Source organism: Dysidea avara, chromosome 6 (assembly GCF_963678975.1).
Source record: "Dysidea avara chromosome 6, odDysAvar1.4, whole genome shotgun sequence".
Taxonomy (NCBI): domain Eukaryota; kingdom Metazoa; phylum Porifera; class Demospongiae; order Dictyoceratida; family Dysideidae; genus Dysidea; species Dysidea avara.
The window spans coordinates 3,070,243-3,087,197 of NC_089277.1; the positions used below are offsets into that span (position 1 = coordinate 3,070,243).

Below are 16,955 nucleotides of genomic sequence, written 5' to 3' on the forward strand. Positions count from 1 at the left end.
AAAGGTCTACACACATGCATATTGGTCACTGCTCTTCTTAGGTGCTACCACAATAGGGGTGCACCAGTCAGTTGCTTCAGTGATGGTGTAATGATGGTCTGTGCTTGTAAATGGTCCAGTTTGGCCTTCGGTTTGTCAAGGTATGCATATGGAATAAATCTGGGGGTGTTGACACAGAAGGGTCTGGTATCATTAGTGAGACAGATGTGGAATTCTACAGATGATGTTGCCATCAAATACAGAAGGGAACTCCTAACTGCCAGGTGCTTATCAAGCAATAAACTAGCAACTTCATGGTTGCAGAGGCACTGGCTACAGAAGTGACAGTAAAGCTGGTAACTGTTGGGTTTGGGTAGCAGTCTGGTAAACCCTTGTTTGTCTTCCATGACATCAGTGTGCCTGTGACATTTGGGTGGATGAGTAAGTCATCAAGGTGTTCCTTATCCCCAATCTTGAAATGTGTCGGCAGCCTGCCAACTGGATGCATCTCAGCTCCCATTGGCAGCTTTGGGAATGACAGAGAAGGGTAGCAGGTTGTCAATGTGCTTATTAAGCTGAGATAGAATGCTAGTACTGGCTGCTGAAATATCTGCACCTGATTCTGGAAGGACAGCTGTGGTGGTGGCACCATTAAGGGTAGCAATGTCAATCTTGAGCTTGAGTGCAGGGTCAGTGGATGTACAGTACATGGTGGATGTTGGACAGGGCTGTCTGTTGGTCTAAGGAGCTGTCAGGCTGGGTATAGATTGAAGAATAAAGGTAGAAGGTCGAGTTGGTTTGAATTCATTACGTTGAATAGTTTTGGAGCTGTAGACTCTGGAGAAGTGACCCGGTTTTTTACAATTGTAACATGACACACAATATGTAGGGAATTGTGTGCAGCCTACCAGGACAGAGTGGTTGTAATGCAAACAGCTTCTTCTGTAGGGGTGTCTTGAGGATTGCAATATAGACTCATAGGGGTGGTTAGGTCCTTGCTGTATGGCAGTTCGCTGTTTCTTGGCTGCTTCTTGTGCTTGACACATGTGGATGGCTGTATCTAAGGTGAGGTTATTTTCTTGCAAAATGTGTTCAACAGTGTGACCATCAAGTAGGCCTTAAATTATTTGATCACGTACACTCTTCTGTGTGCAAGCATCACTGCAAAATTTACAAATTTTTACAAATTATATTAATGAAACAAGGTAATCGTTGAAGGACCCTCCTGGCTGCTGTGATCTACTATATGATGAAAGTTTCTTCATTCAACTGATTTATTGATGTGGCCAGCAACATCTTCTTAATGGCACTGATGATAGTTGCTACACTTTTACGTTCCTTGCCAGTGAGGCTGAGGTTAGTAAGAGTTTTGCGTGAGAAACACAATGTTAATGCTTGGACTTATTTATTATTTATTTATTTATTATTACTGTGTCAACTTCGCAAGCGAAGACTTTACACAGGGGGGGGGGGGGATTTATGCAATTACAATTGATTACTTTGATTCTTAAATTGTTCAATAGAGGTAATTTCTTTGATGTGATTAGGTACTGTAAGTTATTTCAGATATTACAAGCATTAGGTCCGAACGAGTGCTGATAAGTGTCTGTTCTTGCAAATGGAACTAAAATATTATTCGCGCGAGATATTCTTGTGATGGTGGATTCTGCTGTTGTTGTGGTATTAGATGAAATGATGTCACTGAGTGGGACACATGTCAAGTTATGAATGATCTTAAAAAGGAAGCACAAACGGAAGGTATGTCTACGAGTATTTAGTTGTTGCCACCCAAGTTGATGAATCATACTTGATACACTGCTAAATTGTTTGTAACAAACCTTGCAGCTCTTCGATTAATCTTCTCTAACTTCTCTATGTCTCTTCTTTGCTATGGTGACCAAATGATACTTGTATATTCTAATTGTGGTCAGACTAAGGAAAAATAGGCAGTTTCTTTAAGGTGTTGATTATTTAATTTAAGATTTCTTCTTAGGAAGGACAAGGTACGGCTGGCTTTAACAGTAATATTGTGTATATGTTTGGACCACTTAAGATCTGATTGTATAGTAATGCCCAGGTACTACTATTTGTAACCGAGTGTCGTGCAGGTAATAGTCAGATATTATCTTGTGTTTTGTGGCTCTAGTGACTTTTAAGACATGACATTTAGGTATGCTAAATTTAAGTAGCCAGGTACTTTCCCATAATTGTAAGGATTGCAAGTCTTCTTGGAGTTGTTGTACATCACTTGCTGACATAATCTCCTTATATAATATAATGTCATCCGCAAAGAGGCGGATTTTACTGTGCTTTATATTGTCAACAACATCATTCATGTAGATTATAAATAGTACTTGTTTTGCAGCAGACTGTTCGTCAAGTCCGGACAGGCTCATATAAAAAGTTGGAGCAGACTGTTCATCAAGTCCAGACAGGCTCATATAAAAAGTTGGAGCTGCAATCAGTTTGTAAGTCCAATTTAGGAAGATCTCCTTGCTGAAAAACATACGAAGACATGGGCGATATCTGGAGAACAAAATGACGGGAACAAACAGTACACTTGAGAATGAAAGTATCACCAAATGGGGTGCGGCACCAGGGATCAACACTGAGGAAAAATGAAGACGACAGTTACCACGGTGAGATTAGGCATTCTACTGCTCGCAGCACCATGTAGGAACATTACAAAATCACAATCAGAGTCGTATTCACACGTGATCATACATTACATCATATTGCATAATTTACCTATTTCCTACAGTCAGATAAGCACACTGTTAAAGGAATGCTTGACTGGTGAGTTGTTTATTCAAAATTGATTATTATTATTATTATTACGAGGTTAATAGACTTTTAATCTCCTCATGTGACAGTTCTTCAACACAATATTTTGTGTTGCATTCACCATGGTCACCAGGGATCGGAATTATGAAATGCCAACTTTGAGTCAGTTTTTAGCCTTGCACATGTACACGACATAATTGCTTGCATGCAATATTTCAGACCGACAGCTGCTTTCATCATCTGGATGCAGATACTGCAAAGTGACCTGTATGAATGCTCTCAATTATTGGACAAAAAATATTATCAGTTGAGTTGCACTACTCATACATAATGCTTGAAATCTTATGAGGGCTTGAAATAATGTTTCACAATCAGCCAATTTCCAGTCAATGTTACTGGATAATTTTATTGTTGTCTGGACATTGTGGCTGGATAAATCAGAATACCTACACTACTGCTGGAGAACAGCATTACTAAGGCAGCAATATTTAATCAAGCCAATTGTTTATGGTTTGTAGCCACAAAACCAAAACAGTGAGGTTTGAACACCAGCCTACTTGTGCTTGTCAGCTATGAATGTACAAAATGTTGCATGAAGCTTCATTCAATAGCTTAAAGACTGCTGCACTTGACTAGAAACGGTAGTTTACATAATATTATGACATGGCTACATTACCTTTGGCATGACTACATTTTGAGTACTGAAAGCTCAAAACTAAGTACCAGCACATTTTTATGTTTTGGCAGGACAAAATCTGTATTGTACTGGCAGTTGGACAGCACACACACACACACACACACACACACACACACACACACACACACACACACACACACACACACACACACACACACACACACACATTATGGGAAGCCCTGCTTGTCAAGTCTTTCTGTGCTTCATATGAAAGAGCAACTCTTGTACTCTCCAAATATGTGCAGATGGCTTAGTCTTTATTGGCTGTGAATTGAAAACTCTGAAGTAACCTCTGTTGTGCAATCTTAAATTTGGCCACACGTGAAGCTCATGCACATTAAAAAGTCACCCATATTGAACACAAAGCTATTTTTTATGAACATTGAGAGCATCAGCTACCATTCAATAGTAAATAGACTCGTATATTAAAAATTATAAATTTAAAAATGAAGTAGAGATCCAAGCGATAAAAAGTAGTGAAACAAGAGATGAACAATGGTAGCTATTACAGCATAGCTCAGTGGGAAATCCCTACTTTGGCATGGTATAACAATTATTTTGTGTTCAATGCCAAAGTAGAGATTTCCCACTGAGCTATGCTGTAATACACTGTAGCTACCATTGTTCATCTCTTGTTTCACTACTTTATATCGCTTGGATCCCTACTTCATTTTTAAATTTATAATTTTTAACATACTAGTTTGTTTAGTTTTTTTTTGTTAAGGCATACAGCTAACTATAAGGCTACTCCAACAAAATTCCTTGTTTCCCATTTCATTGACCTCAAAAATTCATGCGGGCGGGCGGCTCATTATCCATTATTCATTATAGATATTTTCACTAATTTTCGAAATTCATAACTAACTTACAGGTAAGAATACAGTAGAATATTTAAACTAAGAACCTGAACAGCGAAAAGCTAGCTAAATGGGCTTTCTGAATGCCAAACTAGTTACTGCTATGCCACCACAGGATAAATAATGAATAAAATGTTCAGTTGACAACAATAGCAACTTCATAATGAATGACCATGCAGGAAGAGAATCTGCATGCGGGTGGGAAATGGGAAACAATGAATTTTCTTGGAGTGGCCTAAACATGTGACTGTTCTATTAGGGTGACTGCTGTATTAAAGTATCTTGAGTCATGTGTGCTTGCCCAAAAAGGGGTATGGTCATCATGGTTTCGATTGATTATTAGATTAGAGTATCTCAAATCAGCCTACCAACTTGAAGGTGTGTGGTCACAAATACAGCTAGCATAAAAGGGGCGTGATCATCATGGACTCGATTGATAGAATAAAGAATGGGAGTGATCTTGTGACCTATCGTGGAGTACTGGTACCTCCGTACAGTAGCGTAGTCTAAGCATCTTAAACAATTTTGTGGCGTCTATTATGCTTCTTATTAAAGAAAGTGTTGATATGGAAAATTAATGCCTTGATATGGTTTCGTTGGATGAAGAAGAAGACAACCAACCTGATTGAAGATAAAAGGAAAGACAAGGTGCACAAGACGTACACTCATCGGAACCCCAAAATGCACATCCCATTAGTGAGTTTGTTGTTGTGGTGTAAAATGGTGACCGTGCGCTGCTTTGTTTGGGTTCTAGGCTTGCGACTGTGGTCAGTGAGTGAGTGAGTGAGTGAGTGAGGCAGTGAGTGAGACGAAATTTCAAAACTAGTTTTGGAGCCTTTTTAAAAATTCTATATCCAGTAACCGGTAAGTGTTTTCTTGTTTTTAATGCTGTATTTCATGTTAGATGGGCTAATATTATTCCGTAAAGGTGATTTTCGTGGCGTAAGATGTCTCTAGGATGATTTTTAAAGGCGGAATTTTGGGTGGCGCGTGTTACTTTCGGGGGATCCCTATACGACTGTACTGTTTGATACATGCGCGATGACCGCACCTCCCAAATAGCTACATTGCATTTAACAGCCTAGCTACTGCACCCGACACATGTATACACAATCCAAATTCACTTAAATGGGGTTTTAACTATATACTCTCTTAAAAATGCCAAACTTTTCTCTTCAAAATATCCAGGACATTAGCCACAATGAAAAACTCTTATAGAGCAGTCATCTATTGTACAACTGGGACAGTCAGAAGATCTGAGGGTCACACCCAGACTGCTAATATGTGAATTTCATTGATTACAACACATAAATGCTGCAGTGGTATTAGAATATTTGACTGCTCTATTACAGTATTTTGTTCTGAATATTTTTGAGAAAAATTATTGTTGACCTTTTCAAGAGAGAGGATAGTCAAAACCCTTGTGTATAAGCATGTGTGGCAGGTGCAGTAGTTAGGTTGCTATTATCAGAGAAGCGTAAATGCAATGCAGCTATTTGGACAAAAATCAAAGTGCAGTCGATCATCATGAATGTATCTATTTACTATTGAATGGTAGTTGATGTTTTCAATGCTCATAAAATTTAATTAGCTTTGCGTTTGATGTGCATGAGCTTCACATGTGGACAAATTTATGATTGCATGAAAGAGGTGATTTTGCAGGAGTTTTGTAATTCACCTCCAATAAGGTTAGTACTAAGCCAAGCATCTGCATATATTTGGAGAACATAACAGGTCTCTTTTGTTCTTTCCAGCAATTCCTTTATTTTCACCTATTATGCTCCATATTTTGCTGAACAAATTACCCATTTGTCTCTACATTAAACTTTATTAATCAACTATTGCTAAATACAAAGTTACTGCTCTATTAGAGTATCTCGACCTTTTGTGCAATGTTTACGTTCTCTTCACAAAAATTGCACCCATTTTGTTCAATGCTTTTACCTCCTTATTATGCCAAAATGTTTGCTTGCAGAATCTATGAGTCCCTAATAAAAGTTCTCTTTCATACATACAAGTACACAGAAAAATTTGGAATTTTCAACTAGAGTAGGAACCATAGCACATCGATAAAAAGTACTGAAACAAGCTGGAGTAGTGCACGATATTAAAATAAAATCACAGTAAAACAATAAGAAGTGTTATATCCCTACTGTGCTCAATATACCATAATGGAAATACACAGTGGGGATAAAACACTTCTTGTATTGTTTTACTGTGATTTAATATCGTGCACTACTCCAGCTTGTTTTAGTACTTTTTATCGATGTGCTATGGTCCCTACTCTAGTTGAAAATTCCAAATTTTCTGTGTACTTGTTTGTTAACTTCTTTTTGCAAATTATGACTGGTGATCCATGCATACTGCATCTGAAATGGTGCCACGCACCCCAATTATCCTCTGAAAAGTGAAGTATCCATTACGCTTCATTGTCAGCTATGTTCAACGCGTTACGCAGCATTTTGAATCAAGAACTGTTCGAAAAGCACCTCTGCAATCCACACATACCAAAAGAAAGAAATGGTGCCGCGCCCCAGTTATATCAATTATCGTCTGAAAAGTGAAGTACCCATTATGCTTTGTTGTCAGCTATGTTCAACCCGTTACACAGCAGTAAGAATCAAGATCTGTTTGAAAAGCACCTCTGCTATCAAAATAGCCACTATGAAAAATAGGGATGATTTCCGTTACAAAGGGAAGCCATCATGTGTTACTGCCAAATCGACACTTCGCTTGAATGGGACACAAACGAGGACACTGGTAAGTCCATGAAGAATGCACTGTACATACTGCGGTATGTCAAAAGGCCAAAGCAATGTCGAACAGTGAAAAAATCAAGCCCGTAGCCTTAGCCGTTATCGAGTTATGCTTGTCTGAAGGCATCAGTCAGTTACTCAGTCAGTCAGTTACTCAGTCAGTCAGTAGAAAATTCAGTTAAATATATTTTTTAAAATTCTGTAGCAACTTGTTGAAAGAGTTTCGGGTCGATCTGAAAACTTGTTTGGACTTAGTTTTACCTACCAATACTGCTTTATCGTCGTCAGTTAATAAGTAGTTAAATGCGTACAATAGCAAATACTCACATACACTCACCTGTAGCACTCTAGGTATCACCTGTCCAGCCATAAGCCCCAACTTGACCACACCCATAACCCGGCTTAACCTCCAGAACTACCTAGACAGTGGGTCTGGAGGGCTTGAACTGGGTGCTACCGAAGTGGAGAGGGTTCCACCTTAGCAGCCACATTTCATAGGCCCCCAAGCCCCCAGCTTGAATACCTCTCGACAGAGATAATAGGAGTGAGAGCTTGGGGGAGAGTAGGTGGAAGGGCCCTTCCACTACACCCAGGGGCAGGGTACCAATTCTGAAGAATTGGGAGCCAACCCTCCCCCAAGCCAAGATTCCCAGATAGAGTAAGTAAGTTAATAAAACACCAATCATATATACATACAGAGACATGACATTATTACCGAAAACACACAACCCAACTACAGTCAGTTAAATCGGTCCCATCTTTGAGAGCCGTGAGCTACAACTTTGACACTAGACGTCCAGATACTGCCTGCAATGTCGTAGAAGGTGTCCTGATGTAACGCAGGTATGCTGAGCTTTCCCATCTGCCTAAAGTCTTGATCAGGGAGTCCTCCATACCACATTGGGCTGCCGTGGTGGCTGCCCCAATTCTGAAGCTGTGGCCAGCATATTTTTTCTCAGGGTACCCTGCTGCAGAGAGAGCAGCACGTAGCTTTTCAACAAACAAAGCCCTGGTCAGAAACTTTCCATTCTCAAATTTGAACAGCGGGCCTGGGTCAGTACCTCTCAACACCAAAAAACCCAAAATAGCCTCCATGGTGCAGAGTGTCCTCTGTGTAGCTCCCAACTGAACAGTAAAGCCCTGGCGAAATGGGTCTGTTTTGGAAGCTTTTATTCGAACCTCCATATGGGTAGGATTAATATGACTATCTACTTTAACATCGGAGACACCCAAATGATATGACTGGTCAAACTCTGTTTCCGTAGGAGTCACTACTTCGCCCGATCTGAGGAAGCCAAAGAAACACAGACATGTAGCAGCCCAGAGCAAGGAGGCATTGTATTGATTCTTGTTTCTCCTTAGAACCTGTTTTAAGTTTATCAGGATGGTTGGGGTGATAGGCAGCCTGCATCTGGAGCTGGCTGGAGAGGCTCGCTTTATGCCTTTGATTACGTAATCGAGCTGAGACATTCACTTATCTTGGGGTCTGGTAGGCCTCTAGAAATTGGATGAAAATGAATGGCTGCTAGGTAGTTCTTAATAGTTCCTGGCGCCAGAGTCTTGGAGTGCAGGAATGCCACAAATAGCAGGAGGGTATTTTCAGAGACAGGAAATGAAGGTAGATTTGTTTTCTCACAAAATTGCAGGAATTGTTTCTGGCCAGAAGCATACACTTTTGATGTTGATGTGGCTATATCAGCTGCGAAGAACTGATGAATAACTGGGACAAAGTAGGCGATGTCCAGTCTGGCCTCTGGCCGATGAGCAGATCCAGCAGGGACACAGGGATTGCAGAAGGATGTCTTGCTGCATTTGGAACCTGTTGAAAGAATAACTCCAAGTTATTACGTGAGATAGCATCAGCCTGAGTATTATCCCGGCCCGGTAGATGAACTGCTCTAAATGACACCCCATGCCACGCTGTGATGAAAAACAAGCTGCGGAGTAGCTGCATCATTTCGAGATCACTACTGTAACTGGAGTTCACCACTTGAACTGCCGCTTCATTATCACAGTGAGCTAATACCCTCTGGTTCCTTCAGTGTCTACCCCAGATAGCACAGGCCACTACCATAGGTAACAGTTCCTTTGCAGCAATAGAGCCCAGCGTGCAATTTTCAGGCCATTGTAGTTGAAACCAATACCCATCCCACCAAGCCCCACAGCCAAATGAACCAGAGGCATCAGAAAACACATGATGGTTACATGCACCTGGTACTTCCATCATGGCCACACCATTCCATCGTTCAAGGAAGCAAAACCACCAGAGTAGGTCGGATTGGTACTCTACATTCAGCCGTACTGACTTACGCTGCCGGGGAATGCCCTTCAGTAGACCAATCAACCTACCCACAAATGTCCTACCTGGATGGACCACTTTGGAAGCATGCTGTAGTTTTCCGACTAAGGATTCTAGAGCATGTTTGTCACATGACCTTCGGTCCTTCCTCCTTAGCCAGGTTGCCACCGTTTGTTTCACATCAGCCAGTTTGTCAGGAGGTAGACGTCTCAACATGGTTATTGTGTCTAATTCAATGCCAAGAAAAGTCAGCTTTGTGGTAGTGCCTTCTAATTTTTCAGGAGCTACTGGCAGCCTAAGAACATCTAGGGTGGCAAGCAGGTTATCCAGGAGTGTCCTGCCTTTATGCATGCAAGGATCACTTACTAGCAGGTAGTCGTCCAGGTAGTGAATGACATCGTGTATGCCCTTCTGTTTTACAATCCATTCCCCAGCATCGGCCACCGCTGTAAATATCTTTGGTGCTGACCGCAACCCAAAAGGTAAGCAGGTGTCCACATACAGGGAGCCTTCCCATTTCATGCCCAGCAAGTGACGATCTTCTGGGTGAATCGGAACAATTCAGTAGGCACTCTTTATATCAATCTTAGCCAGAGCCGCCCCAAGGCCATGAGCCATGATAAGTCTGGCAGCGTCATCCACTGACACATATGATAAGGAGCACATGTCTGAGTCAATTCTGTCATTGATACTAAAACCTTCAGGGGATGATAAATCTAGGATTAAGCACCAGGAGCCCGGCTGCTTCTTTGGGATGACTCCAAATCTGCTAATTCTAACCTCGGGAAAGTCCACCAGGTTAAAGGGACCCACTACCCGACCTTCATCCCTTTTCTTTTGTAGATATGAGTTCACCACATCCGGGTGTTCCCGGGTAGACTCCATGTTCTTTGATGACTTCTTCCATTTGGCTTTGCCATAGGAAAAGCCAATTCGGAAACCCTCTCTAAGGCCAGATACTATGTAGTTGGCATAGAGTCTGTCAGGGTGCTCCTGCAGCAGCTCCTTCCACGTTTCCCACTGCAAGGGGAAGGGTTCCTGGATAGCCCTGGAGGTAACATCAAAGGAGGGTGACGCTTACACCGGTCCATCTGAAGCAGGTCCTCTGTGTAGGGGTAGCCTAGGGCAGAATATCTAAATTACAGCCCATCACCAACTATCGTGCTGATACAGCCAGGCCCCTTAAGTAGTACTAGAACACCCACAAAGCCCATAAGGGATTGACAGAACTTCAACTTAGCTATTTACCCTAAGACCACAGCTCTCGCAAACACCGACTCACATCACAAACATGTCACGATCAATAAAAACACTACAGATAACTGTGCCAAAACACAAACAAAATTAATAACATGAATCCTAGCAATCATGAAGTGTGTCCCACACTCTTGACAACGGAATGGGGGTATCAGTAAGGCAGCCCACCTCCATTCCGGCTGCTCCTTAGGGGTTGAGCTTGAAGTGGTGATCCCTGTAGCAGCAGGCATTCCAGGACCGGGTGATTGTAACGGCAGTGGGAACAAACGTGCCGGTATTTGCATTGCCGGAAGAAGCAGTGCCTCTGGTTAAAGTTCTGGCAGATCTCTAACGATTTTGGTCGGGCCATCCCTTTGGACATTGAGGATGGAGTTGTCACCGCAGCTTCAATAGCCTTGAGGCGTTTGGATATGTTGCGGTCATCTTGCACCACCCCTGGGCAGTCGCGGGCCTTATGGGTTGTACTCAGGCAAAGTTCACAACGCTCCACAAGTCTGGCTCTGGCTGTGAAACACTTCGTGAACAGTGAACCATTTGACTGTGACCAGTCCCGGTTGCCTGTAATTGCCATCTGCTGCCGGTACGAGGTATCATACGTGGCCCAGCCGGAGCCTTCAAACTCTTGACAAGTCCCCAGGATGGTGACCATATAGGCCAGTAAACTGGGGACGTTCTTGGGAAATTTGTGGACAGCACAGCTATATATGATGCAAAGCACTGTAGCCACATGCCGATGTCCCGAACCTGACGGCAGGGTTTGGCTGGTTGGCCTGTGGACCACGGGAGGGACCAGATGTAAGGGATGAGGCCTGCCATTTCAACATACTCCCATTTGAGTATCCTCTCTGATAGGTTGGCCGGGATCGGGGGAAGACCTGCACCAATCAATATCCCTTTCTTCTGGATGTCGCCTGACTTCCAGGTTTGCAGTGTGTTCAATAGGTTGCTGAGAACTGGGGCTGCACTGGGGTTGTCCCGGCTGCCACCCTGCACATCTGGTGGCGGGTCTCGGCTATTCTCTGCTCCTGAGTCAGTCAGTCCCACCCCTGCCAGGGGCAAACCACATGGCACGGGGCCGTGGAGACCTGCGAAAACGGCACGTAGCAGACATATGGTGTGACCGAACGTTACGGGCCGACGCCCGGTAACCCTACTCCCCCAGGGAGATATTGGGTTGGACCCCGGCGAACATACCCCTGGACCATTGGCACAGGTACCGTGGGATTCCGCCTGTTGCGACGTAACTCTGATCCCGAGAGTTGAGCCCGCGGTTGCGTGGGCAAGCGCCCAAGACAGTAGGAGGTATGTACACGATTCAAACAACTACGAGCATATATACACCCCCCATGGACATAATTCAACAAACTAACAAACCTACCTACACCCCGCCAAGCCTACCCGGATCCAGCGTCCGAAGACCAAAACGTTGGCTGGGCACCCCAAGAAAACTAAGTTATACAGGCGCCTTTCGAGTCTGATTCAATAGTGAGCGGCTCAAAGCCGTTCGTCATCCCCGAAGGGAGAAAGACCACTGGCACCGTATAATTTAGTAACAATACGTACCTCCGGATTCGTTAGGTTGTTGTTGGCTGGCTCGCTGCACCATGGCAGCCCACTGGGTTTCAAGAGATTTCTGGACCATGGCGTCCACAACCTCCTGGGAGACACCACTCGTGCCAGGTAAGTCGGTTGGCGGGTCGGTGATTGGGTTGTCCTTCTCCGTAGACATCACGATGCAAGGATACCAAACAATGAACGCAAAGAGTGACAATGCGCTCGCACCAATTGCTATGCATGCGCAAATAACTTGTGCTTAATTTGCCACACTCCAAATAGAGCTCACCACCCGCCCACCTAAACAATAACCTTATTAACCTTGGTTAATAGTACCTATTAACCTGCATGGAAAATTGAGGCTGGTTTTTGGGTGATGTTATCCCGTGGGCCACGCCTACTCCTTTGTGGTCCCTACTATACAGTACTATCATACTGTATGATTAGCTTCAAGCATTATAAGCAGTGCCAAATAATTTTTTGTTCAATAATTGAGAACATTCCAACAGGTCACTTTTGCAGTTTTTGTATATAGCCAGACTAAGAAAGCTACAGGTCTAAAATTTTGCATGCAATAGTCTATGGCCCAAACCTCTCCAAAGGCATAGCAAGAGCAAGAATTTTCTTATTGGGCTTGAGGAAAAATTGGATCTGATCCAATAGTGGTCAAACTTGGTGGTTTACTATATCCACACAAGTATAAGGAATTTTAAGTTTGATTAGGGGTCATAGAAAAAAGTAGGAAAACAAGGGAGGTAACCTAAACCTGCAGATATACTAGTTTAATCTCTGCTTCAGTTTATACACATGACTGACTTAAGGATTAAATGTTCACTATAGTATATTTCTATTAGAGGTATGCAATATATGAAAACTATGAAATTATCGATATTGTGATATTTTTATATCGTTATATATAGTATCGAATTCGATATTGCAGATATTGTAAAAGTATGTGATTGCACAATCACACTAAAAATGAAGATCAGTTCTGTGAAAGTTAGCAATTTTAAAAGCTTATCTACCAGTTTCCTAGGCTTGTTAGTAGTGCTAGCTATGTAATGGTTTTAGTGAATCTATTGTTTAAAGTATATTTATAAATATACCACACCTGTGGTTGAGATCAAAAGCGCCGTGCTGTAGTTTATAACTGATATACCACGGAAAACTGTGGTATATAACTGATATACCACGCTTTGTGGCTACGCTTACCATATATGGTGTAACTTCACACATTCCGCGAAATCCTTATCTAAACGGTAAACAAGTCTCTAATAACAAGCGCCTAAATCAACCAACAATTATTCACCTCAGGAACTGGAACAAGTTTCGATGAACTCTTGTCTCCTTTGTGGATAACTCACTAATCACGACTATGTGGGAGTAGCACCGTTAAAAGTGTAAAACATCTGATCCATCAAGAATTTCTATTGGTTTCCATCTCCAGGAGGTGCTGTTTCACTATAACTTACTATCTATAATCGTTTTCATCTACTGGGGTATAGAATATAACAGTTATAACACGATTACTTGGATATGACTAAATATACGCACTCTCACTCGAGTGCTGCTCTCTCTCGTGAATCGTGCATATATTTTAGTCACATCCCTCATAAGTGTGTTATAACTATAAAATATTGGCCGCTCATGCAATTAATCTGCCCACACTATTTAATTAAGAATCAAAATTGAATCAATATCAAGATATTTTACTGATTATCGATCAATATTGTATCAAAATCAAAATCCTGATATTGCACACCTCTAATTTTATATTATCTACAGGTGTAGGCAACTTCCCTTTTTCCCATCAAACTTAAAATTCCTAACTTTTCTTTATACTTGTAGTAGTGAACCTGTGCATACTATATCAAAACAATGGGTGGTGCCAGAGTTAATGTTTTCTCTTAATGAGCACCCCAATTATATTTTTTTAGTGACTCCAAAGTGAAGTGGCCATTATGCTTCACTTTCAGCATTAATTAAGAGCAGTAGTAGAATATCTCCCAGTCACCATGGAAAATATGTACAATTCTCATTTACAAATATAGGGAAGCCATATGCCCATGCTTTGTACTACCATGAATCGACACCTTGGGCTGTCAGCAAAAAGGAATGGGACACAAAGGTAAGTCCATGATGTGTGCATTGCACATACTGTGGTATGCCAAAAGGCACATATCGGGATAAAACGATGTTGAACAGTGAAAAAATCAAGCCCTTAACTTAGCCGTTATAGAGTTAATTAAGCTTGCCTGAAGGAATCAGGCATGCAAGCAAGCAGGTGGTCAGTAGCAAATTTCATTGAAAAAATTGTAACAATCTATTGGGTCATACTGAAAGCACTTTCGGGCTTGGTTATACCTAACCAATACTGCCAAGACACCAGGATAGTATTGTGAAACAAGTTTTGGGGTGATATTTTTGCTCAGAAAACCCAAACCTTTAATATAGAGGAATCTATTGTACCAAATGAAGCACTCAAAACTATTTCCTGACAGCCCACCTTGTGAGAGTCACCATATGATCCACATTTTTCAATGCATACAACATCACATTTTGTGACCGCTATCTGATTGTCAAATATCAAGGTTTCCACTAAAAATTGGAGGTTGCTTATTAGTTGATTATTTTTGCTGTTTCTGGCCATGGTGATTTTCCCACAGACTGATATAAAGTAACAAGTGCTAATGCATTGTTGAATTGTTTGTAGCATTCATATCAGCACAATTTTCACACATGTAAATATCCAAAGTGGTCACATGACCAACAATCCCATTACAGATGTATTGGACAGCCTATTCAAAATAATAGTATCTTTGGGTGATCTGAGGCACAATCAACTCAATGAAGACTTTTACATCTTGTAGCAACATAGCATGCATGAGCACATCCAATATAGCTGCCATGGGATTGTTGGTCATGTGACCACTTTTGGGATATTAGTAATAGACAGTTTAATAATGAATTGGCACTTGTTTGTTTTACCTTAAAGGTTGGTCTGTGTGAAAATCACCAGAAACAATGAAAAGAGGTATCTTCCTTTTTTGCAGTGAAAACCCTAGCCTCTTTATTTACTTGGGATTGTTGGTCAATTTTGCCAGGCTACTTACATGTGTTGATATAGAATGCTACAAACAATCTAATAATAAATTAACACTAATTTGTTTCATCTCAATGGTCGGTCCATAAGATAATCACCTGAAACAACAAAAATAGTTAACTTCCTGTTTTGAGTTGGAAACCCTACAGGTTGATCATTTGATTTCAGCTAAAAGTTGTCTTATTTAGGCCCGGCAAACTTTATTAGCTACTTGTTTCTCATCCATAAAAATGCGGATTTCCATGCAGGCCGGAGGACATTTTTCATTATTTATTATTAAAGAAAATACTCCAAATCAAGCTGCCTGTCACTATAAAGGTTAGCTAAAGCCTTTTAAGAACTAGCACTTACATACGTTTTACCACCATATCTGAGGTGCAAGTGATATTTGCTGTGCTGTGAAAATGATAGTTAGCCTTCTTAGCATCAAAATACGTGTGCATGTGATTGATAACAGCAACAATGAAATTAAAGGCGGTGGTGTAAAAAGGGATGTAGGCGGGGATGAGAAACAATCAATCAAGTTTGCCTGACCCATAGATAATATATACTACGTACGTATTATCTATACCTTGCCTTACTTGATATGCTTATTTTAAGGCGAAAGCCCTATAAATGTTCTTGAAACTCAAAAGTTGCTTGATCACCCCTTTTTGAGTGAATCAGATCCTTGATCGCTTGATTGCGTTTTGGTCCTGGGAACAAGCCCAACTAAACTGATGAAAGTGACTAAGAACAATTTGTGATATTATTTAAGAAACAAGTACTGGAAAGGAAATGCTACAGATTATTTTCTACACTTTGCCAGTCACAACATCAACCGCAGAAAGAAGTTTTTCTGCCTTGAGGCGCTTAAAGACCTTTTTGCACAGCACAATGACTCAAGATAGACTAAACCATACACTCATCACATTCATACATAAAGAGCGTACTGATTGTGTTGACGAGAAAGATATAGCTAAGGTATTTATATCAGCCAATGACAACTGAATATTTTGGAAACATTTAACTTTTTTTATATATATAGTTTATAAATGCTAGTTATCACTTATACTGTAGTAGTTAAAATGTAATTTCTATATAACTCATCGAAGTATTACATTTTAGATCTTAAGAAACAAATAGTTAGTGAGAGTTTATCTGATGTCATTGCGTACTGTGCCATGCAAATTACAACTTGGAAATTTGTGTAGCTATATAGCCTTGAAAGTTACATATTATTTGTTTGCTGCCTGAACCCCTTTTGAGTAACAAGGTTTTCTACATAAGGCTACAATAAGGACTAAAATTGCCCTCAGATTCAGTCATATTAAAGGAATTTTTATTCCCTGGGGGGCATGCCCCTAGACCCTGCACGAGGTACTGTGTAATGTAATACCTTAATTATTACTGAATGCTTTCAAGCCCCCCCCCCCCCCCTCCCTCAACTTCAAAACTTGAAGATGCTTCCTACACCTATGTAGTTAGTACAGGTAGTATCAATTTAACACTGTGCCCCATGCCAGCTACACACACACACACACACACGTACTTCAATCGGTTTTCTCTTCGCAGCGTTTGCAGGAATCCCCGCCATTTGATGTCAATCTTACACGCTCTTCTTTTCCTTATCGCGCACTTGTCTCGCGTACGCAGTAGCGCGCCGCTTATAAATTCCAATCGGGGCGAT

General features: G+C 41.3%; 2 protein-coding genes across 3 annotated transcripts in view; both read right to left on the bottom strand.

The window, feature by feature from the left end:
- LOC136257282 (uncharacterized) overlaps positions 1-16,934 on the bottom strand; it is a 138,781-nt gene extending 121,847 nt beyond the window's left edge. For both annotated transcript variants that reach the window (XM_066050380.1, XM_066050379.1), the window contains exon 1: positions 16,818-16,934. In XM_066050380.1, the coding sequence (XP_065906452.1) occupies positions 16,818-16,862 (45 nt within the window). In that variant the 5' untranslated portion in view covers positions 16,863-16,934. The remainder of the gene's footprint in view (positions 1-16,817) is intronic.
- The window catches only part of LOC136257287 (CAAX prenyl protease 1 homolog), a 217,290-nt gene that overhangs the window by 173,720 nt on the left and 26,615 nt on the right, over positions 1-16,955 (bottom strand). The window lies entirely within an intron of this gene.